Genomic DNA, 24542 nt, shown 5'->3' on the forward strand with positions numbered 1-24542 from the left:
GGAATGACTGTGACATCTTGCCGGCTGGCCGTCAACAATTCGGAGCCGTGGTACCATTCTAAACGCACTGGATCGTCTCCTTTGGATAAGACGCACAACACCTGACTGGATTCGCCCTCGTAGATATCGCCGAATGCGAACGGAACAATCTCCGGAGCAACTAAATGACGAGAGTACACATTTTAAATATGGGAATGAAACGAAACGCGGAGCGTATATGAATGGAGGGATTAAAAGGGCGGCTTTAGATTTGCGAGCTGGACTGTGTCCATCTGTGTACCCGAGACTGATAAAACAGCCGAATAACTGACGCTGGCCACTTGATTGCGCACTGTGCAAGTATACGTTCCAGAATGAATAGTCGTTACTGAGTCGATAATGAGAACACTGCCACGCTGGCCGGCACTTGTTGTTACAACGCCAGTCGGGAAATCAGTTACGTCGCCGTGGAACGTCCAGGTAAAATTTAAAGGTGTATCGCCTTTAAGCGCTATACACTGCGTCTGAGCCGCTTCGCCGGCGTTGAGCGTCGAATCCCCAAAGTCGAAAGGCGCAATCTCCGGTGCGACTTTACAATTCAAATTACAACGACATTATTAAATGAGTTTAAATTGAAATAAAATCAAAAGTTTTCTTCATTTTCACAACGCAGGAGCGTCCCCGAAAGTTTGGAATTAAATCTATAGGTTCTTTTGTTGGGAGAAAACCGTGGCTAAACATTGGAAAACGAACCGGAGACGGACAGGGCAGTTGAATAACTAGCACTGGCCACTTGATTGCTCGCTGTGCAAGTAAATATGCCAGCGTGATTGGTTGTTACGTAGTCAATGATAAGAGCGCTACCCCGCTGACCGACACTAGTTGTTACTGTGCCCGTCGGGAAATCGGTGACGTCACCGTGAAATTTCCAAGTGAATTTTAAAGGCGTGTCGCCTTTAAGTGCTAAACACTGAGTTTGAGCCGCGTCTCCGGCGTTCAGCGTCGCTTCCCCAAAATCGAATGGTGCTATTTCTGGAGCGACTTTAAAAATTAAACGACATAAACATAATTAACTTTAGGTCGAAATCTAATAGAAAAATGTAACAATTTTATAAACGCAGGGAGCGTCCGCAAAAAAAAAAAACAGGAATTAAATTTGTAGGTTCCAGGTGATAAATGGATCTAAAAGATTATAGCTATAAACAAACCCGAGACGGACAAGACGGTTGAATAACTAGCGCTGGCCACTTGATTTCGAACAGTGCACGTGTATGTTCCAGCATGATTGGTCGTAACCGAATCAATAATGAGAGCACTGCCACGCTGGCCGACACTAGCCGTTACAACGCCCGTTTGAAAAGTTGTCACATCTCCATGGAAAGTCCATGTGATATTTAACGGCGTGTCACCTTTGACAGCCAGACACTGAGTTTGAGCAGCCTCGCCGGCATTCAACGTCGACTCCCCAAAATCGAAAGGTGCGATCTCCGGTGCGACTTCAAATCAAAACGCATTTACGTGTTAACTCATTTAGTAATAAAAATGAGATCGAAGAAACGCAAGTGAAACAACTTCAATCAACGCAGGAGCGTCCGCATCGTTAGGAGGAATTCTATAGGTTTTCAGGTGATCAAATGGAACTAAACGACAAACCAACCAGAGACGGACAAAACTGTAGAATAACTAGCGCTGGCTGCTTGATTGCGAACGGTACAAGTGTAAGTTCCCGCGTGGTTTGGTGTCACTGAATCGATCATTAAGACGCTGCTTCTCTGGCCAACGCTGGCCGTTGTTACACCCGACTGGAAGGTTGTTACATCGCCGTGAAAAGTCCATGTGAAATGTAAAGGTGTGTCGCCTTTAAGAGCCATACACTGAGCCTGTGCTGCATCTCCAGCGTTCAACGTCGAATCCCCAAAATCAAAAGGTGCGATTTCCGGCGCGACTTTTGAATAAAATATTAAAGCTTACAGTTAATCATTTAAAAGAACTGCTACTTAAATTACATTAGCGCAGGAGCGTCCAGAACTTTTGGGATGCAATACATAAAGGTTTCAGGTAAACAAAACACGTGAAATAGTTTTAACCAACCAGTAACGGATAAGACGGTGGAATAACTAGCGCTGGCCGCTTGATTGCGCACGGTGCAGGTATACGTCCCCGCGTGATTAGGTGTCACGGAATCGATCATCAAAGCACTGCTTCTTTGGCCGACGCTGGCCGTTACTACGCCGGTCTGGAACGTTGTCGCGTCGCCGTGGAACGTCCAGGTAAAATTAAGAGGCGTGTCGCCTTTAAGTGCCATGCATTGAGCCTGAGCGGCGTCGCCAGCGTTGAGCGTCGAATCTCCAAAGTCAAATGGCGCAATTTCCGGAGCGACTTCATCGATCACGCGAAAATAAAATTATAAAATGCGCTGGAGCGTCCGAAAAGAAGGGATTTTTTTTTGTTTTGAATAAAGAGGGTGAAGGAGCAGATTTGAAAGCTAAAACATTTTGGCTGGGAACAAACCATTGACAGCCAAACTGGCCGTGTAATTCACGCTGGCGGCCGTATTGGTAGCCGTGCACGTATAATCGCCCGAATGGCCAGCCGCGATCGAATCGATCGTCAAGAGCGAGACCCTAGTGCCCGCTTTGATGATGGATATGCCCATTTGGGAGGAAAGTTCCTGGCCGTGGAATGCCCAGCGCAATGTCAAAGGGAGATCGCCTTCCAGGACGGTACACTGGATGGCTACGGGCTGACCGGATGTCAAAGAACCTTCTCCGAAACTGAACGGCATAATTTGCGGCGGAACTGGAGCACGAAAAAAAAAAAGAAAACGGATAACATTGGCGACACGGAGCGGATGGATGTAAAGGAAATGAAGTACGTGGCAAAGATTAAATTTCAAAAAGATTGCAAGGACAACCGTTGACAAAGAGAGAGGCAGTATGATTCGATTGGCCGGCAGCATTTTGTGCTGTGCACGTGTAATCGCCAGCATGGCCGGCCGCTACCGCGTCAATGGATAATAAGGAAACGCGCGGATTGAGCCGGAAGGTGCTGATGCCCATCTGAGAGGAAAGTTCCCGGCCGTGGAACATCCAGCGCAAAGTCATTGGCAAGTCGCCATCGACGATCATGCACTGGACCGTGATCGGTTGGCCGGATGTCAGCGATCCTTCACCGAAACTGAACGGCAACAACTGCGGAGCCACTAACGAGTCCCAATTTAAACATTCTTAGGCGGATTAAATTTTCAAAATTAAAAGGCGATGCGCGGAGCTGAGGGAGCAATGGGATGTTTAGGAAAAGAGATGAGTTTTTGCGGTAAGAGTTTCAAACCCTGGACGAGAAGTGTAGCGGTGTGATTGACACTTCCGGCGGAATTTTGAGCCGTGCAGGTGTAATCGCCCGCGTGTCCGGCTGCGATCGAGTCGATGGAGAGGAGCGAAACGCGAGCGTTTATACGAATCGTCGAAATGCCCATTTGTGAAGAAAGTTCTTGGCCGTGAAAAGCCCATCGGAAACTAATGGGCAAGTCACCCTCTGAAACCGTACACTGGATTGCCACTGGTTGTCCGGAAGTGATGGCCTCGTCGCTCAGATCGAAAGGTACAATCCGTGGAACAACTAAGTACGTAATCGATTTTTTTAAAATTTAGCCAGCCCTTGCGGAACGTTTTGGGAACAGTGGGAAGGTGTTGAAAGAAACAAATAGAATAAAACAAACGGGAATGGCCGTTTCCGAGATGGTGGGTATACCATTAACAGTCAACGTGGCTGTATAATTCGCTACTCCGGCCGGATTTTCAGCCGTGCAGGTGTACTCTCCGTTATGAACGGCCGCTACCGACTGAATCGACAAGACGGAAATCCTGTCGCCCAAACTGTTGATCGTTAGGCCCGTGATGGGCGAGTCGGAGGCCAGCGGGCGCGATTTGAATGCCCAGCGCAAACTAATGGGCGAGTCGCCCTTGACGGCCGAACACTGGACCACTACGAAATCGCCAGCGTTGAGGGCTTCGTCGTCCCCGAAAGAGAACGGAGCGATTTGCGGGGCAACTAAAATCACGCGAAATCACAATTGTTAATCACTCGTTTGACCGTAAAAGACTTAACGCGGAGCGATTACTTAAAGGAGAGGAGAACACCGGGGATTTTTTAAAAAAATAATACCAACGACGGTGAGCTGGGCTGTGTAACTGGCCTGTCCGGCTGAATTGCGAGCGGTGCAAGTATAATTTCCCGAATGGGAGGCGTCGACGGAATCGATTTGCATAATGCTGGACTTTGAACCGATCTTTGTGAACGTTATGCCAGAAAGAGCCGAATGGGTCTGACCAGACGTGATCCAGCGAATATCAACAGGGACATCGCCATCGGTTACGATGCACTGCAACTGAGCTGACATTCCCGAAGTGTAGTCCTCTTCGCCGAAATTAAATGGCAAGATCTTGGGCACCACTTTACATCGCAAAGAAAACAAAAATTGGACCGAATGAAACGTTTAACTATAAAAAAGGCCGGAAGCGTTTTTGACGTCGAGGTTTTTTGGGGCGGAGCGAAATGCTTATTCATTTGAAACAATAATACCAAGCACTTCGAGATCGGCAACGACACTTTGCGAGCCAACCGAGTTTTTAGCCGTGCAGGTATATTCCCCACTATGAGCTGCTGTGACAGAGTCGATTTGTAGGACAGACGAACGAGGCCCTACACGCGTTGTGGAGACGCCCATATCCGCCATGCCAATTTTACTATCGCCACGAAACGTCCACGTCAATTCGATAGGCAGGTCCCCTTCACCGACAATGCAGATGGTTTGCACGTGAGAGCCCGGCGTATGGAACTCGTCTTCTCCGAAAGTGAAGGGTAATATTTTCGGACGAACTGGGAGTAAAAAGAAACGATAACTTTCACCTGGCATCTGATATGGGAGGGCTCGCTTGACCTATTTCTATAAGCATCGATGGTTCAATGGTAGAATGCGCGCCTCCCACGCGCGTGATCCGGGTTCGATTCCCGGTCGATGCACACCTTTTTTCCAACTTTTCGAGATGTTTTGTTTACAAGTACAGTTTAACTCAGTTTTACATGGAATTTGTGCAAAATTTTAATTTTCGTCGGTAAAAATCTAAGTTTTCCCTGGGATCCCCTTCCCTGCTCTTTGATATATATTCCTACGCTGCCAGGGAAAACAACTTTCTCTATCATTCGCAATTAGCGGAGAGGGAGCGCCCCAACGAGGCTTTAGGGGAAGATTTGAACATGGATCATCGACTACCGTAAACATTCAGGGTGGCTGTAAAGTTGCGAACGGCTGCGATATTGCGAGCAATGCACGTATAGTTGCCCGCGTGATCGGCAGCGACCGAATCGATATTTAGGATGCTGGAACGCGAGCCGATTTTGATAGTATCGATGCCGGCCATGGCCGAAGACGGTCCGTGAAACGTCCAGCTAATTTCAATGGGCAAATCTCCTTCGATGACGATGCAATTGATCTGCGCCGACATGCCCAGCGTGTACTCGTGGTCACCGAAGCTGAACGGACCGATGACGGGCGCCACTGACAGCAAACAAACAATTTTACTTGTGTATCGTTTTTTCTATGCGATCGCGGGAGCGATTTTAGGATACGGGAACATGTTTTGGGGACTGATTCCGGACGGTGGATGTACCGAAGACGACCAAAACGGCCGTGTAGTTGCGTGTTCCGGCCGCGTTGCGTGCCGTACAGGTGTAGTTGCCACTGTGGGCCGCCGCGACCGATTCGATCTGTAGCATGTTGGAACGCGGACCCACTTTGGTCGTCGTGATTCCCATCATCGACGAGTACGGCTGGCCGTGAAAGACCCAGTTGATATCCATCGGTAGATCACCTTCGGATGCGGCGCAGACGGTATGTGCCGAATCGCCGGAAGTGAACGGCTCGTCGCCGAACGAGAACGCAAGGATTTTCGGCGGCACTGAACGAGCACGAAAAAGGTGGGGACAGAGTTCCAGAAATTTTTCCCTTTATTTTAAGAAGGATTTTCGGACGCGGAGTTTCCCGGTTTGACGATTGAACGTTTGGGGAACATTCGTTTGCTATTAAAACCCGATTTTCGATTCGCCTTACCGTACACCGTTAAATTAGCGGAATAGGATGATGTTCCAGCCGGATTTCTGGCAACGCAACGATACTCTCCATCCGAATTGTGATTGACATTCGACATGGTCAGCAGACTTGTTTTACTGCCTACATTCACCAGATTCACGCCCGGCCGGCTGTTGTCCAGCGGTAGGCCATTGAGAGTCCAAGAGACGGCTAAAGGCTCGTCTCCTCGGGCCACGTAACAAGTCAACTGGACATCGTCGCCAGCATAGACCGGCTCGTCGAAAGCGAACGGATTGATGGCCGGCAAGACTAACGAAATTCGCACACGTATCCATTTTTTTTTTTTAAATACACACTTAAAGTTAACTCTTTCTCGCGTGGGATATTACGATTTTGCGCTGGACTTGGATATCGAATCCAAGACGATAATGGGGCAAAGATTCGTCGTGTTGATATTCCGTTCAAAAATGATTTGAAAAAATGGTTTATGATTTATGCAATTCCGGAATTCAACACGTCGATTCTTTGCGGGATAGTTAATTGAAACATCGGACTTACCCATGACTTGGACTTCGAGGTTGCCTTTGGCGGAGAATCCTTGAGCGTTTTTGGCGATGCAGGTGTAGGAGCCTTGATCCAACGAGCGCTGGACGTTCTCGATGATGAGCGTTCCATTAGGGAAGACTTGCTGGCGGCGGTTAACGGGCAAAACACGGCCACCTTTCTCCCATTGAATAGTGTCGATCGGATATCCAGCTACGGGACAGGTAACCAGCATCAATTCACCGGCCACAACAGCCACTTTATCCATCGGTCTGACGAAAGGTAATCCGTAAACGTTGAAGCGGGCAGAGTGGTCGGCGTGTCCGACTTTGCTGGAAGCGGCGCACTTGTAGAGGCCTCCGTCGTTGGTGTGAACGGCCGTGATGTTGAGGTAGGAAACGACTTCGTTGGTTCCGGCCGTAAAGTGACCAATTTGCACCCTAAGCCAAAGCCATAAACACGGTTAGATTTCGTTTTCCTTACCAATCGATATATTTACCTCTCGGAAGACGAGATTTTCTTTCCGTCCAATTCCCAGGTGATTTCCGGTAACGGATTTCCAGACGCTGAGCACTTGAGGGAAACGCTGGGTCCGGGCTGAAGGGTCCGTTCGGCGAAGGTGTTTAGGAACTGAGGCGGATCGACTGCAGTAAAACGGATGATAACCAATATCCGGGAAGGAAGAGAAATTATGAAATAAACAAATATGATTTACATCTTCCGCCTAATTTCAGTTCGGCCGATGCCTGGGCGCTCTCCTGGTCGTTGCGGACAAAGCACTGGTACATGCCCTTATCTTCACGGCGGACTTGCTCGATCCTTAAAACGGTGTCTGAATGACTGAGAGCGATGCCGTCCTTCATCCAGCTGATGGATTTGATGGGGTTGCCCTCCGGGTTGCACGTCAACGTAGCCGGACGGCCGTAATCGACAGTTTGGACTTGCGGTTCGATGCTGGCCGATAGAGGAGCTAATAATTCAAAGAGAAAACGAAAGTTTTAACATTTTCGTTCTGATTTCTCATTCAAAACCTCAATAAAAAGTGAACTGGATTTTGTACCTGTTACGGTTAGAACAGTCTCGACGCTTTCACCGCCGACGGAGTTGTTGACATTGCACAAATATTTGCCCGAGTCTTCCACTTTAGCCTCTTTGATGATGAGAGTGCCGCTGACTTGTTTGACGCGGTCGTCCAGTTTGACCGGCTGCTTGGCTGTGCTTCCTTCCACGTATTTGTACCATCTACATTTTTCGATAAAAAGAAAAAAAAAAAACAGAAAAACGCTTACGCTACACCGTAAAGCATATTTTCAAGAACGATATCCCACAGAATAAGAACTCTCTTTTTATAATCGCTATCGCACGAAAGGTCGTGGGAAGTTCCCACTCGCTGGGAAACATACTGGGGGGGGGGGGTGAAAGTACCTGAAGATAGGCACTGGGAAAGCAGTAACATCACAAGTAAGATAAGCTTGACGCTGGATAGCAGTTACGGCGATTAGACTGCCTTCGATTTTGCGGCCGGATGTGCGAGGCGCGACATTTGAACTCGGTTCTTTTTGAAAACAAAAATTCGACGTTTTTAGAAAGAAGACGAAAAACTCGAACAATAAAAAACATCCAACTTGGTGGGCCCTGTTGCACGATGAAGACTCGTGACGCTTCCATATTGTTATACGACAACGGATGGATGTCGAGAATTCATTAATTAGAAAGGACAATGACAAAAGGGCTCGTTCCATCCGGCCTCAATTACGACGATGTTTGAATGAACATAGGCACAAAACAGATTGTTTATCTAGCGTTGTTCAGTTACCGATGACTGGGTGGCGGATGAGACTGGGCATCGCAGACAATAGCCACCGGCCCGTTGGATCCTCTTCGGATCGTATCGAATTTCGATTTGGGTGGCAGTCGAGGGGGTACGCTACCCACCGGCTCTGCATTTTTTGTTGTTCATTGATTAACCCCTATTATCTTCTTTAATTACCTAAACGTTGGTACAGGTATTCCCTGTGCTTCGCATAAAAGAGCTTCGCTCATGGATGACTTCATCCGGATATCAGATTTACTTCGCGGTGGTAGACGCGGCGGGACGCTCGTCATCGGTTCTGATTTTTACACAACACTTTTAGTTTCAAATTCTCATTAAAAAAAATTATCGCAAAACTCCACCCGCTGCTTGAATGTTCGGATACCACAAATTTGGTTTTGGTCATCAATTTCGGCCCCTCTAACTGGTCACGTGTTATTTAAAATTCATTTGAGAACTTAACAAACGAGAACCTGTTTGCCTTCTTTTGTTTTTGAAAGGTCTGCCTGACGTTGGATTAATGTACAAGGGTCTAATCTGACTTTGTTTCTTCTTAGTTAATCAATTACCTGACGACAGGTGTGGGAAACCCTTGCGCCTGACAGAAGAGCGGCACGGCCTCTTTAGACCGATGCTGCGCGCTAAGCAATTTCGTATCGAGGGAGAGTTTGGGTCGGGTCGAACCCACGGGTTCTGAATAAAAATCGATACCATTATAACTCTAACCTGAATGCCGGCACTGGATAACCCTGGCCGGTGCACAACATCACCAAGGGCAATTTAATAATCCGTTCCAGTACGGTGCCTTTTGAATCGGTTCCGAAACGCGGCCGGGCGCTACTCACGGGTTCTTTTATTATTTAAAACAAATTAAAACGCTAAAAAATTGACGTCATTGAGACATTGAAAGCTGCCTGAATATTAGGAGGGAAAGAAAGGGGCGGCTACCTGGTGATGGGAACAGGAAAGCCTTGAGCGGCGCAGAAAAGACTCAGGGCGGCGGAATTAGAGTGCAACAGCGAAGTGCTGGTGGCCGCCGTAGAGAAACGCGGTTTCACGCTGCCACTCGGCTCTAATTTCATTTTTTTTTTTAATGTTGGATTGTCAATCAGAAATGAACCAACCTGAAAACTGGAACTGGATAACCCTGAGCCTGACATGTCATAGAAAAAGGCAACAAAGAGGAACGCTCCAAATTGCCGCCTTTTAATTCGGTAGAGAAACGCGGACGGGATCCACTCACGGGCTCTTTTTTTTAAAAAAAAAAAAGGAAAGACGAGATGTAACACTACGAGATGAACTTATTCACCTGAAAACGGGCACGGGGTAACCCTGGGCTTGACAAGTCAACGAGAAAGGCACCAAGGAAGATCGTTCCAAGTTGCCACCTTTCAGGTCGGTGGAAAAACGCGGGCGGGATCCGCTGACGGGCTCTTTTTTTTTAATGAAGCGCGTAACAGTATGAGATTAATTATTCACCTGAAAACTGGAACGGGGAAACCCTGCGCCTGACACGTCAATGAATAAGGAGACAAAGAGGAGCGCTCGACAGTGCCGCTCTTTAATTCGGAGGAGAAACGCGGTCGGGACCCGCTAACTGGCTCTGATTGATAACATCAATCAGATGTTTTTTTGGAAACAAATTGTGATTGTAGTTTAAGCAAATCAAGTCGCTAACCTGAATGCGGGTACGGGATAACCCTGAGCCGGACAGGTAAGAGCCAGTTGGTTAGCCCGCTGCCTTTTAACAATGACACCTGACAGTTCGGCTGAGAAACGCGGTAGGGAGCTGCTAGTTGGCTCTTTTTGGTTTAAAAAAAAAACAATACAAAAAACAAACATCAACCCCCAAAATCAGAGATCTTAGCAGAGCTAATGTCGACGATATAGAACTGCCTGAATGTGTGGTCTCCTACCTGAAAGCGGGAGTAGGATAGCCCTGAGCTTGGCACAAAAGAGAAGAGGATCGATCTCGACGCTGCTCCAAGATCATTGACATTTTCGCAGCGAAACGCGGAGCTGCGCTACTCGTCGGCTCTAAATGCGATACTTTAGACTTTAAAAACAATCCCCCAATGTTTTGCCTGATTGTTTCGGAAGGGCTAACCTGAAAACGGGAGCTGGATAGGCTTGAGCTGGGCAGAACAGTGAAAAACTGGCCGACAAATCTTGACGCATAAGGTGGACGGAAGACCGGCTAGCAAAACGCGGTGCGGAACTGCTCGTAGGCTCTTCACAAATATCGATAACATTAACTTTCATTTTAGACTCTAGAAGAAAAACAATCGCTATTTCGCTGCCTGAATGTTAAACACGGCTGACCTGAAAACGGGCGCTGGGTAACTCTGAGCCGGACAGAATAGCGAGAAACTGGATCGCAAATCTTCGATGAGATTGACAGACGAGCGGCTGGCAAACCGAGGAGCCGAACTGCTAGTCGGTTCTAAAATAACACGGAATCAAATTTCCCTTCAATCATCTCTTGGTTCATTTAGAACAAAAAAAAAACAACTAAGGAACAGCAGCTTCCTGAATGTTTTTAATCGCAAAGCTCAAGAGATCTCAAGTGTACCTGAAGAGAGGTGCGGGGAAACCTTGGGCCTGACATTGAAGATTGGTCGTATGGCCTCTTTGGCGCTTCAGAAAGGCGATAGACACGTCAGCCGACACGCGAGGAGCCGTGCTGCTCGTCGGCTCTACATCGCATTTTTTACGATAAAACGTAAAAGAATTAATGAATCATTCATTGATCGAGTGGATTAGCCCCTGTCTGAATGTTTCGTATCAATGGAGTACCTGAAGAGCGGTGCTGGGAAACCCTGCGCGAGGCACATCAACGTCAACGAGAATCCTCTGTGACGTCTTAAAGCCACCGAAGAGAAATCGCCCGATAAACGCGGCGCACTGCTACTTGTCGGTTCTGAACACAAATCAAATGGGACACGTTGTTTGGTGGCTTAAAAAAGTTTTTCATCGAGAAAAAAACGAACGGCCTGAATGTTTGGTGCGGGTGATGTTTTTTGACGGATTACCTGAAGACAGGTGCTGGGAAACCCTGAGCCGAGCACGTCAACGTCGACCAAGAGCCTCGTTGGCGTTTTAAAGCCACAAGAGAGAATTCGCCCGTCAATCGAGGTGCGCTGCTACTTGTAGGCTCTATCGACAACAGGTCATAATCAAATCGGATAGGGTAAAAAGCCATCAAGGGTTTATTTTTTTGCTACACTCACAACAGACGTAGATAATTATATCTATCTACCTGAATAAAGGTGCAGGGAATGCTTGGGCAGGGCATAAAAGATTGATGGCCATTCCCGAATTTTTCCTCAAAACGAAACCAAATGATTCAGAGGCGAATCTTGGAGCGCTACTACTCGTGGGTTCTACATAAAACACGGCGCAATTTAAATCGACAATCAATTGCAAGTAACGTGCCGCGAATATTAGGAAAGGGGGTTGGTTATTCACCTGAACAAAGGTGCAGGGTAGGCCTGGGCGGGACATAAAAGATTGATGGCCATTCCTGAATGTTTCCTCAACTGGAAACCGACGTAAGAGTCTGAAGCAAAACGCGGAGCGCTGCTACTCGTCGGCTCTAATTTATTCAAAAACGGCGCGCAATTTAGTTTTCAGAGTCATTGAAACACTTAAGGGATAACTACGTCCTGCCGTATACGTTAAGGGGAGAAGGTTATTCACCTGAACAAAGGTGCAGGGTAGGCCTGGGCGGGGCATAAAAGATTGATGGAAACGCTGGAAGATTTCTTGAGAGTGGAACTCGACGATTCAGTGGGAAACCTTGGAGCGCTACTACCGGTCGGTTCTAATTGAATTCGATAATTACTACGACGATAAGACTTAAATTCATTGGAGGGTCTCAATTTGTAACATTGCCCGACTGTTGGAATGGCTGAAACAGGTTTTACCTAAAAGCAGGTGCAGGATAAGCTTGAGCCGGACAGAGGAGAGTGAGCGGACGGCCTGTAACTCTTTTGGAATTGGTAGAATCGGATGCGAAACGCGGTGCCGTGCTACTAGTCGGTTCTATCGGCAGTTACGTTCTCATTAATATTCAACTCATCTCTTTAAATATTACAAAGGCAAACAACCCTGTCCAAATAATTCTACGAGTGCCAGTTGGATACCTGAATGCCGGGGCCGGGTAAGCCTGTGCCGGGCAGAGCAAAGTCAACCAACGACCCATAATCTTTCTCGAACTGGAAATGGCCGAATCGGTGGCGAAACGCGGCGCCGTGCTGCTAGTCGGCTCTAAATGATCACATCGTTGTTCTTTAGATTATCTCTTTTTTTTTTTTTTTTTTTTTTTTTTTTTTTTTTTTTTTTAATGGGGCACATTTTGCATGTTGGGACAATGTAGCCAATGTGTACCTGAAAGAGGGTGCAGGGTAAGCTTGAGCCGGGCAGAGTAAAGTCAACGGACGACCAAATATTTTTTTAGCGTTAGACAAAGTGGAATCGGATGCCAAACGTGGAGCTGCGCTGCTCGTTGGTTCTGCATAACCAATTTTTTTTTTCAATTTTGATTTGATGATCTAATAATATTCTAACGCACTAAAAACGAATAACCCTGTGCGCAATGAAAACGCTTGTCGAAAATGTCGAACTGTTCCCAATATAAACCCTCTTTCCTTTTAAAGCTCTGCCGCCCTTTCAAAATATAGACAGAGAGGTCTATTTATTTTCAGAGAAGACTGCGGGATGAAAAAGAGAGAGAGAGATAAGAGGGGAAGGAAATGGAAACATCTGCTTTTTCTTTCTCAGAAAGGGGGGAAATGAAATGGCCATTTTTAGACTGCTACTCAACCGACGGAACTGCGATACTACTAACCTGTGCGACGGAATGGGGAAACTCTGAGCTTCGCAGAAGGCGGCCAACGACTGGCGTTGGGATCTGAGAAAAACGTAAGATTTGGCGGAGGCGGCCACGCGCGGAGCTACGTTGCTCAACGGCTCTAAAAGAATTTGTTTGTACACATTCATGACGCGGAAAAACGAAAAGGGAAAAAAAAGGTGTGTGAGTCATTTTTTACTACACACTTTTTTTTTGCTTACCGGAAGCTAGGTACTGGGTAACCCTGGGCGCTGATAAACAGAGCCACATTCTGGCCGGAACGACGCTCAATGACGTAACTCTTGGTTACGGTGGGGATGCGCGGAGCGCCGCTGTTGACTGGTTCTACACACATTTTTGCGGATGAATGATATGTGAGTCAACAGTTTTTTTGTAAGATTTTTAGGGGAATTTAGGATACGTATGTGGGAGATTTGAATTTCTAATTTAGAAGAAAAAAAGTTTCCCAGCCGCGTCTCTCCACCGACCGGTCCCCTGCACCTTTCGTCATTGGCAATTGATTTTTCTTTTCTACGTCAGATTTTTATGGAAATTTTCATTTGTCAAAATTTTGTCTACGTTTTCATTGTGCAGCAGGGGTACCCTATCCCAACATTCAGGCAGTGCAGTCGAGTTAACCAGTGACAAAGTTAATGTTTTGTAAATTATTTTTAGCAAAAATTGTAAATTTTAAAATTCTTTCGATAGACTTGGTTATCTAACTTTGTCAACTGGTTAATAAAAATTTATTAAAACTTGTGTGGGTCGTTCGGGTAACTCACCGGTGACGACTAGACGACCGGCTGTTGCGCTGAGACGGGTCTCGCCAGTGAGACGATGTTTAGTCCGGCATCGGTAAGATTTGTAGCCGTCTTCGGGCGAGACGTCGCGAATGTGCAATTCGCCGCTGGGCAGTACCATGTACTTGCCGTCTTTTGAATGATGTTTGTTGTTTTAAAAAAAGATAAAGAAAACAAAGAATTAGATTATCTGCTGATTTCGCTTATCCTAAATCCCAAGCATAGAAAGAAATCCAATCATTTGTTTCTATCCGAGAGATGCAATCCGCCACCGTTGATTTTGGGCTAAACTTGTTGACGTTATTGATAATAAAAATAGAATTTACAAAGTTTGTTTTTAAAATCATTGCTCCATAATTCAACGGTCGACGGATACGATTAAGATTTTTAAAAAAAGGGAATTTGGAGGGGAGGGAGGAGAGAGAAATCCATTAGTCACTGAAAAAAAAAATAAATAAATCGACCTGCAAATAAAAACAATTCAAAAATTGTTCCAAAAAATCAATTAGTGTAACGACGATGTGGATGACGTCGAACCTGCAATAAATGATAGAAAAATGTGGTTCATTAATGGGACCAATCCGGCGTTTCCGGATGGATCTAAAGAGAGCAGTGCCAAGACATTGACACAGATTTTTTTTTTGTTGGTTATGATCAACGTTGGCTGTTTGTAAATCAATACCGTGGCTGTCGTGGGTAATGTGGATCCCGTCGTCGCCCACCCAAGTGTCGACGATGACAAAATCGCTGACGAAAGACGGTACCAGACAGCGGAGGAGGCCAGCGTTGCCTAGCAACACGTATTCATCGTGCACATGGACCATGTACGACTGGCTCACGACTGAAACATAAAAAGGGCGAGTGTAAGATGATGACGTTTGGTTTCTTTACCCCAGTCGGTGCCGCCATAGACTTCGCCCTGACTGGACGTCCACGACTCAATCTGCACCACGTCGCTCACGTAAGACGGCACCAAACATTTGAGGAGGGCGGCGTTCCCGCGCAGGACGAACTCGTCATTAACTCGCACTTCGTAATCCTGCCACACGGCTTTCCATTTGTTTGTTTTAAAGCGCGGGAATAGCAAATCAATTAAAAATTCGGATCACGTTCATTTGCAGATGAAAATCTAAAATTACAATTTCCCTCTCCATAGGATTTTCTAAAAAAAAAGGGAGGAAAGGCGGGGGGAAAGTGTTTCCGGGTTTGCTCTTCTTTTTACCAGGCGAGGAGTCGGTCGGGTGGTACGATTGGCCGTGATCGTCCAGCCAGGCCGAGACGTGCACCAGATCGGCAACGTAGGACGGAATGCCGCATTTCAGCATGGCCGAATTGCCCCGTATGACGTACTCGTTACCGACTTCGCTCTCGTACGACTGCAACACCACTACACAAGGGATCAATCAACTTAATTGACATTTATGGAGCAATGATTCTTTAATAGCCTTATAGCAATTTGCTTAGTTGTACCCTCGGTGGCGGAATATACCGAAACTTTCGTTTTTTAAAATCAAATAAAAAAAATACCCGACGAATGGGTATCGAGATTGGCGAGTTCTCCTCGCTCGTCCGATATCGTCCACGAAGCCACAAAGACGAAATCCGTCACGAACGACGGGATGGTGCATTTGAGCATGGCCGCGTTGCCCAGGATGACGTGCTCGTTGTTGACTTCAACGACGTAACTCGACTGGACCACTGCATACGGTGGGGTAGCACAACGTTTCATTCACAATCAATGAACAACGAAAGCAACTACAAATAACAATAAAACGAAAACCCGATGCCCTAGATGTGTGACGTCGATTGCGTGTCCGCGCCTGTTTTGTTTTTAAGATTTTTTCAAAAAGTGGGGCGCCATTTTCATGGAGGGATTGAGAGAGAGTGGAGGGGAAGACTGTTCTTTTTTTACCCATAGAGTCGCCGTGAACGACGTGGTCGTCATCGACCAGCCAGGCGTCGACGGTGACAAAGTCGGCGATAAAACTGGGCACGCTGCATTTGAGCACGGCGCTATTCCCGCGGATGACGTGCTCCAGGTTGACGTCCGTCTGGTACGTTTGGTGCACCACTAATTTATCGTGATTGATCATTAAAACACAAAAATTCATCAAAAAGAAAATCATTGATTGCGTATTATTCCGAGCTCCATTCCCCGATTGATCACACCTGTGTTTAAGGAGGGTGGAAGAGGTGGATGTAAAATGAGGGATTGTTTCGTTTGAAAAAAAAAAAAGGTGGGAGGTACCATAGCGTTCGGAATGGATCACGGTGGTTCCGTCGTCAATCATCCACGAATCAACTTGGAGATGGTCGGCCATGAATGAAGGGAATTGGCATTTGAGAATGGCGCTGTTGCCGCGGATGACGTACTCTTTGTTGGCATCCGTGTCGTACTCCTGACTCACGACTGCCGTGAACAGGTAATTGAAACAATCATTTCCCGCGCAGTACGTTTAAAGCTACATTTTTAGTCATCGTGACCAAGTCGCACACATTTATCAAGTTGATTTCGATCTGCCAAGCTCGATCCCGATTTAGACCTATTGCTGGGGAAGGGGGGCGGAGGGAGGGCATTGATAGGTGAAAGCCATTTAAGCAGAACAGGTACCATAGAGTTCAGAATGGGTGACGACCGTTCCGTCGTCAATCATCCACGAATCAACTTGGAGATGGTCGGCCATGAATGAAGGGAATTGGCATTTGAGAATGGCGCTGTTGCCGCGGATGACGTACTCTTTGTTGACGTCCGTCTCGTATTCTTGACTGACGACTGCGATGTGGACAGGTAATTGAATCAACAATCATTATCCAAAAAATGGCAAAAAAAATGACGCAAGACGAGGCTTCAAAGATGATCCTGTAGCCATTTTTTCTGTCTCTCTCTCCTCCTCGTCACCAGTAAGGGGACATTAGGGAAAAGTGAGGAGTGAAATTTGATACCCCAGTCGGACGTTGAAGAGATGATGTGGTCGTCGACGAGCCAGTGGTCAACGTGGACCGTGTCGGCCACGAAAGACGGAATGTGACAGCGGAGAACGGCCGCGTTGCCCAGGATCACGTGATCCTCCGAGACGTACGTCGAGTACGATTGCAAAACAACTAACCATCGATTTCTTTTTCTTTATAAATTCTTTAATTATAGCCTTCTCGGGAAACCCGCCCTTTGTTACGTAAATCCCAGTGATTGCTTAACATTTTACAAAGCCAATTTCGAAATGGGGGCCATTTTTTGTACTTCAAATTCAAGTAGGTAATGAAAAAAAAAACTTGTGGCAGTTGTCAAAACTTATTGCTCAATTTTTAAACGGGAAGCCTCTTTCGTCTTCAAGAACGGGAAGCAATCGATTAAAATGAACGATCAACGGAAATGGCACCCGATTCGATATCGACCACAGAAAAGAAGGGAAAAGAATAACGAGAGCCTCTTTGGAAAGGATGGGAAAATGATTACCGGCTCGGACGTGGATGTCTCGAGAGACGATAGATCCGGCTGGATTGCGGGCCACGCATCGGTAGAATTGGGCGTGCACCTCCTGTTTGTAGTCCTCGGCGCGGAACGGCGGGAAAACCAAACTTCCCGACGTTTGAACCTACTGTACACAAATTGAGTCACTTGTCATTTTATACAAGATTTCTTTGTTATAAGATTAACAAAAAAAAAAAGATTAAAAACATCACACACAAAAAATTCACGAGATCAAAGGTCGATAACTCTCCAAGTGTCGGGTACGAAACAAAAGAAAGCTGAAAAGTTTCATTTCTTTCACAAAAAAAAACACGTCAGAAGATTTACGGCGTGCGTGTCACGGACTATTCATCATGTTAATATCCACGGGGCTGGAGGAAAACGTCAAAACAACTTTTACGGGCAAGAGGCACAGCAAAGGTGGTGAGAATGCGGGAGAACTCGACAAAGCATTTTATGTGTGTTCAAAAGAATACAACGTCGTAGTTTCCACGTCTATTTTTCTTGTCTTAAAATACAGTTGTTTTCTATTATTTACCTGTCTGAGACCGGGTACATCCGTGACGGGGCTGCCATCGGCTTTAATCCAGAGGATCTCCGGGCGAGGATTGCCGGTGGCGGCGCATTCGACGACCGTGCCCGTCGTGTTGGAAAAGTCGATCCGGTTGGCCGGCTCCTTCAGGAAAACAGGGCCGGACAGAGAGGACGAACTGGCCGCCGCCGTGGCGGAACCGTCGCCAACACACGCACCTATCAATCAAAATAATTGATGAAATTATTATTATTATTGTATGTCATCATCATTATATGGCGATTTTCTAATTTAAGAATAATAGTACTAAAACATTTGAACTGGAAACTCATTTAAAACAAATAAAAATATTGTTGATAGAAAATATCCATCACAGGAAATGGCAACATTGCTTTGTCCTCCTTTGTTTTCCTGTTTAAATTGCTTAAAAAAACCCAGAAACAACAGAAATTTGATAAGAATTCTCGAACAGGCGACTTAAAAATTTAGCTCAACGGTCAAAATGGATAATGCGTGCCCCCCTTTTTTTTAGTTGAAATTAAAAAATAAAACCGGTCAGATGCCAGACGCGCTCGTTGTTGTCCTTTTAAACAGTTGCAGCTGCTCAGTGACGGCCTTGCCAGTCTTTTTTTTTTCCAAACGGCAGATGTTGAGCAGAAAACAACAGGGATAGTAGAGAAGACCCGACGGGGGAGCGAGAACTGAAAATCTACCTTATCAAGTTACAACCACCGAAAGATTCGAAGAACCCGCGGCTGCTGCGCTGCTTCCAAGAAAAATACAGCGTGGCAACCACCTGCTAGACTCTTGAGGGTGGCGTGTATACAAGACAATAGAAAAAATCGGAGAAAATAACCCAACCACGGTGTCTAACCCCTCGCGCCCTACCACCCCTAAAAAAAAAGATGAGGGTTTCGATTGTGGAGGACTCTTTTTTTAACGGCGTCTTAACTCTACAGCGTAGGGTGAAAAAAAAGAACTCTCGACCGCACTCACAGCCATCATGATTTATACCTGCCATTTCCGGCGGCCAGGATGAGGGGAGGAAAAATGGATGTAGACGAGAAAAAAATATATAGTAAACTAACAAACAAAATGGTAAGTTTCATTTTGTTGAAGAGGGGGACCTAGACGCGTCGTCCTTCGGTTGGGTTGCCACTAACCGACTGTAAGATCCAAGAAAACCCGCATTTGTTGGGAATAATTCACAAGAAAAAAACAAAAAAAAAACAAATGATTACACACGTGTGTGTGTACCTGTATGTGAAGGACTCTTTACGTGGGCGAAACCACAAAGAAAAAGCCTTTTAAATGTTGTTCGTTAACGTCGAGATTTTTTTCTTCGAAAAATATTATTTCAAAAAATTGTTTTTAAAGAGCCTTGGCGGCACCGAGTCCGTGCTGGAACAATAGAAAACCACTTCCGCTGAGAAAGAGGGAGAGAGCCTTGGAACCCGTCATACACGCACAAAAAAAGAGCAAAGCAAAAAAAAAAGGGGTGTCTTTTAATCGATCGATTCACGTTGGCGTGAATAAAGCGCAAGTGCTGCTGTGTAGGTTTACAATTTCAAACGGTAACAAGATACATCGATTTGAGAACTGGAAAACTGGATTTAACCAAAGTTCGGGACATCGTTTTACAACGTGTAAAAGGATTGAACACTCCCCATCAAATCTTGGGTTAAGCAATTACATGTTTCCCTCCTATTTTTTCAAAAAATAAAATAACAATAACACTGTCAATCTAATCTAATGTGTAGTAATTCTTTTGTTCCTATCGTAAGGCTTCCATTTGGTACCGTACGTTTGTTATGGACCGTTGTCTAATCCCCCAATGATATTTCAACGACGATGGACACACACACACATCCGGCTGTTATGGTGTTTGTTATCTGGTCGATACAGTCCTGCACCAGATTCCATCAACAACTTGACGCCAGCAATTTCATTCACTTTCCAAACTGTGAGTCATGACCATCCTCAGTCTATACTGACGTCATTTTTCACGTGCATAAAGAAATTGCCAGCAAACGTTTTTCTGGGAGGGGATCTACAGCATAGAATGTAGTAAAAAAGAAGTCTAGTTCTGTCCCATCGATCGGGAACCTTATAGCCCAGAACAGGAAAGAGCGGGAGAGAGAGAGAGCACGGAAAATACAAAAGGAGAAAGAGAGGAGAAAGAGGGAGCCGGAGCGTGTTACGGCCCCTCCTTCAACTCCGCCTTTGGGGTAGTATAGAGAGGGGAGAGACCCCAGGATCAATAGTCCCTGCTGCAGCTGATTCATCTCATCACCCCCCCCTCAGTTTTCCCCCCCTACACAACCATTCCACCTCTACACTTTTGCATTCTGTCCAATTCGGCTATTCGTATTCATCGAAGCTTTTAAGCAACACGAGTTTTTTTTCTCTTTAAATAGGACATTTCAATTCAATCCTACAGATTTCCCTTTTTTTTTTTGGTGGATATTTTTCTCGTTTCAGGGACATTGACGAGTGGATAAGTGGAGCGACCGAGTAAACATCTTCTGGGTGTGACTTTCAACTTGACATAAAATAAACCTTTGCGTCTCTATTTGCTAACACGAACAACAGTTAATAAAAATTCGTTTGGAAAATGTTGACGAGTTGGGAAGGAATCGACGCTGTTCAAAGCCGGAAACCACGACTAATTTTTCCCTTCGAGTTCAAGGCTTCGAGCTATTACAGACAGCCGAAATAACATCAATTTAGGGAAGTAGTAAACTAGGTCATTGGCACCCGATGAGAACTTTCCCACACGACAAGCAACTGAACACTATCGAACACGATGTTTTTGTCAAGTTCCAGAGGCTTTTCTTTTTTGTCACACCTGAACCGTCGAACGGAATTCTGTGCCGAGAAAAAGACATCCATCACACAACGACATCTGCCTGTAGTCGAAATACTTTGAAAACCATCGTTCATTTAACCCTCTGGAATGTAAAGTGAAAATTCAGAAAAAGTGTGAGCAGGAATTTTTGACGTCTAAAAACGGGAATGCTTTTTTTTTTGGTACAGAAAACTATTTCCTCTTAAACAAAGACGTGGCCACGAGTGCGGAAATGTGTACCATCCGGTCTGAACGAAAGCTTCAAGCACGTTCTAATTAGACGGAACACAGCTGCGGCAAGAACCGCAGGTTTGCCTTTTTATTAGGCAAACAACAGCGGCAACAATCGCAATAACAAGGACGACAATCGTCATTTGTTATTCTGATTCTACGGTAAGTAGACGGAAAACAAAGGTGGGGAGGGTATCTTCGCAAATGATCGGAAGTCGATATATCACGACAAAAGGTCGAGACAGGTGGCAGATCAAGACTCGAATAAAAAAAATTGTGACACGATCGTCGATACTAAAAAAATAAAAGAAGGGGATAAGCTGGTAATTGAGAAAAAAAAATTGGCTTCAAGAAATGGCTGATTTTTGGGCTGGCCAGGAGGAAAATTACGTTAGCAACAATGTCGGATAAAGAGATGAAGATATCAGTTTAAGTGTCAAAACAAAAGGGAGAGGCCATGCGGGAAAGAGTAACCAAGATCCGACAACGATACGGTATCGATCGGTTCATCTACAAAAAAAAAGAAGAATGTCTTTTGACAAATCCTCTTGGTGAGTGGATGCGCGCGCACGCGGAAGTTATGAAGATTCGATGAGGGACACACACACACGCGCGTGAGTACCGCACTACTTATTTACTACCGTGTCCGAGAGGATATTTTCATTTCCTCTCTTTCATCGGACGAAAGGAGGCTTTTTTTTTCAAAATTAGTTGAAGGCCAAAAAATGGGAGGGCAGACTCTTTTGATTGAATATATACGTGCCTCCCTCTCTTACGGCTCTTCAACTTCGCCCATTTCATAGCCGTTGAAGTGAAATTCAGCGATTTCAGTTTTTTTTATTTCCTGCTTTTCTATCGCCGTGAAACGACATTTCGACAGTCGAATAGTGGGCCTGACACAAAGTCTGAACATGTGGGCAAGAAAGTTAATGATGCTGTTGAATCATCGTCTGACATTTGACAGATGAGGGTGCGATGGCTACACACGTGGGAAGATTTTCTTTTTTACCCAGTTCCGTTCACGTAATAACGAAGTCTTTGAAGTTTTAGACGGAAAAAAGAAACGAAACGATAGAACAGGGTGAAATTACCGGAAAAGATTGCGAGAATTGCCAGGAAGAAAAGGGAGAAACGATGGGATGCTGAGCGTCGATTGGCCGCCATGGCGACGGACGAATTTCTTGACGTCGGCGTCGAAACCCGGAGGGAAAACGAAATTCCTAAATAAAACACATAACAATAGATGTTGCACTATTTTTCATTTGAAAACAGAAAGACGAAGTCTTCCTTCTTCCACCGAATGAATAACGTTTTCGGTCAAACCCGAAAGAGAAAGAGAGAAACTCGGAACACTCAACACACACAAGAGAAACACACAACAAAAAAAAGAGAAAAAAAAACACTCACACACTCACACACACACGAGACAGACACCAGGAGCAGCACGACTTCACTGGTACACAAGAATGGTTAATTCAACAAAGTAACACACGCAGACACTGAGAAACACTTTTTTCGATAAAGAATATCGAAGAGGTTGACGAGGAGCTTTTGGTGATGGTTTCCCAGCACCAGATGCTAGCAAAAACAAAGTTTTGTATCCAAATTGGTGCAGGCAGAAAGAGAAATAGGAAAAGAGTCCAAATATCCAAAAGAGTTGACGAGAAGAACAGACGGAGGTCTTGTCCACTGGGTGTCAGCAAACTGTCTGACTATAAACAGCAGCCGAAAGAAAGCAGGGGAAGAGTAACACGCTGTAAACTACCCTATCCGACATGCTAAAACGGGTGCGGTAAAACCTCTATCATACAGCAAATTTTCATCGCGCTTTTATCTTGGCTTGAAATTCAAATTGACGTTCAAGCACCTATCTGCCATCTACTAGTCATTTTGGATATTGAACGTTGAGGATCCACCAAGTTTTGAAACAAACACGAACACAAAGAAATTGTTTACTACCCTAATTGCTACCTTAAACAATAAACACACGAGCAGGATTTATAAATCAAATGGCTACTAAATAAACCTTTGTTTTATAGTTCTGTGGGTGTCTTTGTTTTTGTATTGTTTCGGGGGGAGATGATGGATGGCTGTTTTTAATTCTGATTGAACCGAGAAAAAATTAAGGGGGAGCTTTGATTACCTTAATTCAGTATTACCCTATCTTATGATATCTCTACAAAAGGAAAGAGATATCATGAAATACCTTGCTACAAAAAAAGCGTTTAATCTTGTTAATTTTGTGACTAAGGATTTATTTTTGTCAAATGTGCACAGGCCTTTACCAGGTTGACTAGAACAAATGGTGAGATTGATGTGACTTAACGGTAGAGGGTGCCTATATATAAAATTTAAAAAATGAGGGCTGTAGATATGGACACAGTTTCGTATTTTGGCAGACAAACTGACGTGTCGGAGCTTGTAACTTACAGATGGAATAAGAGAAATCAATAAAAGCTTTCATATCTCAGAACGAAACGTCGTAGACCTGTCAGTAGCGCTGGCGAATGGCATCATGCACTGTCAATAATACAATGTCGGTTTGAAAAGAAAACGATCACAACCCAAATTTTTGGACAGAGTTTAATTCAATCAAATTCCCTCTACGTAAACTTCTTGCAAGAATGTTAAGGACCGAAACGTAAATACAAAGTTGTCGTAGTTTTTGTAGCAGGGGCACTGTTTACGTAACATACACAGTATGCTTTGTAATGATTTACACATGGCCGTTTCAAACGCCAGCCTCTATTTCGTACGCCCAATGGATCAGAGACCCTCCCTCTAGGACAAACTGCATTCGCTGCATTGGCCATAAGCAAGGCTGTGTACATGTTGAGAACCCAAACGCTTAATCAGGGAAGCCATTTTGTTTAAGGGGTTTTGCTGACAAGTTGTTCTTCATTCATTGATATCTTTCTTTTCTCTCAAAAACGACGATAACGACAAACAATAGTTCACGATGAAAAAAGGTTTCAAAGAGCGTTGAGTGAGGCCAACGAAACTTGGCAGTATTTTTCACATTTTTGGCCGAATTTCAAGAGAGGCGTGGCCTTCTTAACGTTTTTTGTAGGCCTAGGGTCAATCTATTCCAATCTATTCAAGTTACTCAGTGGCCTAGAACTGCACGTGACGTGGGCCTCACACAAGACGACTCAATCATCAATTTTCTCGTTTACATCTTTCCAAAAAAAAAGCTTAACCTCTAAATTTTCAACAAAAAAACTAACCTGCAGTGATAGTTCACTTTGAAACCGTAGTCGTTTGAATGGGCTGTTCGTCTTCTGATGAACTTCATCCGGTTGATCGCCATCCAGGTGTTGGGGAGTCAAAGCAGCTTTTGCCTCTAATACTGTGCCAAACAGATATTTCCTGCATTCCTGGAGACCA

At 45.2% G+C, this 24542-nt stretch overlaps 1 protein-coding gene and 1 non-coding gene across 2 annotated transcripts in view; one reads left to right on the forward strand and one right to left on the reverse strand.

Moving 5' to 3' along the window:
* LOC130696498 (cell adhesion molecule Dscam2-like) overlaps positions 1-22853 on the reverse strand; it is a 31479-nt gene extending 8626 nt beyond the window's left edge. The window contains exons 1-12 of the mRNA XM_059495435.1: positions 22559-22853; positions 22247-22375; positions 18083-18294; positions 17530-17668; positions 15988-16146; positions 14058-14207; positions 13497-13620; positions 7671-7852; positions 7326-7580; positions 7110-7254; positions 6626-7050; positions 3730-4029 (exon numbers count right to left, since the gene is read on the reverse strand). Of these exons, the coding sequence (XP_059351418.1) occupies positions 3730-4029; positions 6626-7050; positions 7110-7254; positions 7326-7580; positions 7671-7852; positions 13497-13620; positions 14058-14207; positions 15988-16146; positions 17530-17668; positions 18083-18294; positions 22247-22319 (2164 nt within the window). The 5' untranslated portion in view covers positions 22320-22375; positions 22559-22853. The remainder of the gene's footprint in view (positions 1-3729; positions 4030-6625; positions 7051-7109; positions 7255-7325; positions 7581-7670; positions 7853-13496; positions 13621-14057; positions 14208-15987; positions 16147-17529; positions 17669-18082; positions 18295-22246; positions 22376-22558) is intronic.
* Trnag-ccc (transfer RNA glycine (anticodon CCC)) lies at positions 4931-5001 on the forward strand. The gene has a single exon. It is a non-coding gene; the product is annotated as a tRNA-Gly (tRNA).
* Positions 22854-24542: the final 1689 nt, after the last annotated feature.

This window comes from Daphnia carinata, chromosome 5 (genome assembly GCF_022539665.2).
Source record: "Daphnia carinata strain CSIRO-1 chromosome 5, CSIRO_AGI_Dcar_HiC_V3, whole genome shotgun sequence".
In the NCBI taxonomy this organism is placed as follows: domain Eukaryota; kingdom Metazoa; phylum Arthropoda; class Branchiopoda; order Diplostraca; family Daphniidae; genus Daphnia; species Daphnia carinata.